A 3808-nucleotide genomic window follows, 5' to 3' on the forward strand; every position below is an offset into this window, starting at 1 on the left:
TGGGGACTGTAGCAGTCCTTCTCTTCTGAGAACCAGGTATATCCACTACATGATGTTATGATGTGGAATACCAATAACCGAAAATCACAAAACCATGACAGAACTCTATTTATAAAATATTGTATTTATATGCTGAAAAGAGGAAGTAGAAAACAGAAGAATGGTAGAGCCACTGCACAAGAAATTCTCATCCTGTTTTCCTTTGCGACTCAGATTTATTTGTAAAACTGTATTATGTAACGGTTAACTGTCCATTATAAGGTATTGTTTATCAGCATTATAAATAAATCTGAGTGTTTGATTTTCTATTAACTCTTCCCTAGGCGCACAGGATGAAGGGCTGTTTTGTTATATTGGTCACATTTTCATTTTTAAAAGATTGCGCTTTTCTGTTTGTTCTGCCAAAAGCATTTTGCACATCTGTCCAGTACGAATATACTGGATTTGCTTTATGCAGGTATTGTCTTTATAGGCATGACAGAATAAAGGGCTTAAAATCATCTTTCATTAGCAGTTCTGAGTGTTTCTGAGCAACCTGTTTGATCCTCTGCGTAGGGAATGAAGCCATAGTGGCAGTAGCTGTTAGCAGCAGGCTGTTAAGTTTTAGCTGCTGGCTGATGATTCTAATCTGAATGAGCGCGGCGCGAGTTGAAGATTGTGCTACAATAGCCTTGGAATTACTCAGTCCAGCAGTAGATAACTTTCTGTTCCTTTGGCAGGTAGACTATGGTATTTGGAAAAGTTTCTTGGATGGTCTTACAAGTGACGTCAAGGAGAAAATGTACAACGTGTTGCTGTTTGTTGATGGAGGATGGATGGTTGATGTTAGAGAGGTAAAATGATGTTTAATATCGTGCCGTGGACCACAAAGTGCTGGACTGTACCCAGTTGTACCCTTGTTGTCTTTAGTTTGATGTCCTTCTGCCTACTTATTCATCATTCTCTCTGGCCTCGCTGTCATCAGTTACAGGTCGCTTCCCCTTCAGGTGCCATATAAGCCAGATCTGGCAGTCCAGTTGAGGCTGTTAGTCATGGTTTTTTTTTTGCCTGTGACACTACAGATATCCTGATTATGCTGCCTTTTAAAGATGGATGTTTGTAGAATCATAGAATCATAGAATTAGTGAGGTTGGAAAAGACCTACAAGATCATCCAGTCCAACCATCCACCTACCACCAATAACCCCACTAAACCATGTCTCTCAACGCTATACCTAAATGTTTCTTGAACACCTCCAGGGATGGTGACTCAACCACCTCCCTGGGCAGCCCATTCCAGCGCCTGACCACTCTTTCACAAAAGTAGTATTTCCTCATGTCCAGCTTAAATCTTCCCTGGCGCATGAAGCTTGAGCCCATTCCCCCTCGTCCTATCATGAGTTACACAAGAGAAGAGGCTGACCCCCAGCTCACTACAACCTCCCTTCAGGTAGTTGTAGAGAGTGATAAGGTCTCCCCTGAGCCTCCTCTTCTCCAGACTGAACAATCCCAGCTTCCTCAGCCGCTCCTCATAAGGCCTGTGCTCCAGATCCCTCACCAGCTTCATTGCCCTCCTCTGAACACGCTCCAGGGCCTCAATGTCTTTCTTGCAGTGAGGGGCCCAAAACTGGACACAGTACTCGAGGTGGGGCCTCACCAGGGCTGAGTACAGAGGGACAATGACTTCCCTACTCCTGCTAGCAACACTATTTCTGATACAAGCCAGGATGCCATTGGCCTTCTTGGCCACCTGGACACACTGCTGGCTCATGCTCAGCCCAGCATCGACCAATACCCCCAGGTCCGTTTCCTCCACACAGTCTTCCAATAATAATACTATATGCTTGTAATAATACTTGTAATACTAATCTCTACCGTGCTTTGGTAAGGATGCAGAGGAGGACCCCGAACGAACACATCAGATGATTTTGCTGCGGAAGCTGTGTCTGCCAATGATGTGCTTCTTACTGCACACAGTGCTGCACAGTACTGGGCAGTACCAGGAGTGCCTGCGGCTGGCTGACATGGTGGCGTCCGAGCGGCACAAGCTCTACACGGTGAGTTACTGAGCGCCGCGGGCAGCTCGGCTTCCAGTGAAAAACTCCACAGGTTGGCTGTGGAAAAAGCTTCCATGCAGAGAGGAAGACACCGTATGGTTCGGAACATCCGGAGTTCCTTTATGTCTTCCCATTCGCTGCAGTTGTAAAGAATTTCCTCTCATGCTGATTAAAAGGAATCCAAGAGTCAATTTTGAAACACCAAAGGTGATTACAAAATAGCTCTTCTGAGTAGTGTGGGTACCAATTTTTGGATAACGGAGATTGAATTGAAAGAAGTTGAACGATAGAATTGTTTTTTTTCTCCGTTACACTTCAGGACATTTTATAAGCAGGTTTCACTTGGGAGTACTTGGTTTACCCAACCCCCTCCCTCCAAGACCCTCAAATACAGTCCTCCAAAATGGATACCTCACAAAAATCACACCCCCCCAAAACACATCCATTTTGGAGGGGGTGGGGTAGGGGATTAGAAACCTGATGAGAAACGTCAAGACTAAGAAAAACACTGCGATGCGTTTACAGGGGTTGGCTTCTTAAGATCTCTGCCAGCAGTAATGGGAAAATTAAACTTGTCAGTTCGCCAGTACTTTGTGTGGTAGCTGAGACAGAGCTATCCGGACACTCCTTGTGGGGTTTGAGTACTGCCACTGCTTCCAGTCCCCTGCCAACCGTGGTTCCGAAATGTCTGTTGTGGGCACTCCTGGATGAAACATCAGTGAAAACACTGAGTAACTCGGCTAACCACTATTCACTTTGATACCGGTGCAATTCCTTGCAAATAAATACAACTTGAGTATGTACTTTTTTTATTCTTAGGTATTTTCAAAAGAAGAACTCCGAAAATTCTTACAGAAGCTGAGGGAATCTTCTCTGATGCTTCTGGACCAGGACCTTGATCCCTTGGGATATGAAATTCAGTCTTAGGATTTCCTGTAGATATCTGCAAACACTTTTGAACCTGGACACTGATTAACCAGTCCATGCTTTTGTTCGTTGTGTAATCCATTCCCATCTTTGTTCCAAGAAACACAGCTACGCAGATTTCACTTCTGAAGCCCTGACCAACGTGAGATGATATTTGTTACACAGTCTCTTTTGTAATTTTTTTTTTCTAATAAACGTGCTTTACAAACAGAAAATGTTTGTTCATTCACATCTAAACTGCCAGTACACATCGAAAGCTGGTGGTTGCGTGACCTTCTCCATGTATGTGCCGAGGAGCCGCCTGTAGGCTGGGAGCATTCAGCAGTCCAAGAAAGCCCAGAGCGGCAGTGAATAAAGAAAGGGAGGCAGCACGGGGAAAGCAGGGGCCAGAAGGGCAGGAGCAGTGGGTGGAGGGGAGGAATGTCCAACCAAGAGCAAAGCGACCGGCTCCTGGCAGCCCCGCAGAGGAGACAGCGCCGTTGAGGGGCACCATTTAGCTGCTCGGAGGTTTTAATTCTGACCTGGAGGTCGTGTCTGGAAACGAGCGTGAGGTTCTGCGTTTCGTTTAGAAACCGCCTTGCCACGTTTACGTGTGTGAATGTGTCTAGCTTCTTTTCCCGTAAAGGGAGAGGGCGGAGGACGCAGCTCCAATGCAGAGGGCACGACAGCGGCAGCAGCTCCGTTAATTCAGCGCCCGCTGCCACCTGACAAAGGCCAACCCTAGCGCTGCGTGCCCGCGAAAACCGCACCGCCTGCTCGGGGCGGCGCACCCGGGGCGGGAGCCCGCTGCCGGTAGGGGCCGAGCCGCGCTCCGGGCTGGTCCCCGCAGCCCTGGCGGGCGGAGCC

The 3808-nt window shown here is 47.1% G+C and overlaps 1 protein-coding gene across 1 annotated transcript in view; it reads left to right on the top strand.

The window, feature by feature from the left end:
• Positions 1–3162, top strand: part of NUP107 (nucleoporin 107) — a 26930-nt gene extending 23768 nt beyond the window's left edge. Inside the window, exons 26-28 of the mRNA XM_021385125.1 lie at positions 720–833; positions 1868–2035; positions 2855–3162. Of these exons, the coding sequence (XP_021240800.1) occupies positions 720–833; positions 1868–2035; positions 2855–2962 (390 nt within the window). The 3' untranslated portion in view covers positions 2963–3162. The remainder of the gene's footprint in view (positions 1–719; positions 834–1867; positions 2036–2854) is intronic.

Source organism: Numida meleagris, chromosome 1 (assembly GCF_002078875.1).
Source record: "Numida meleagris isolate 19003 breed g44 Domestic line chromosome 1, NumMel1.0, whole genome shotgun sequence".
Lineage (NCBI taxonomy): Eukaryota > Metazoa > Chordata > Aves > Galliformes > Numididae > Numida > Numida meleagris.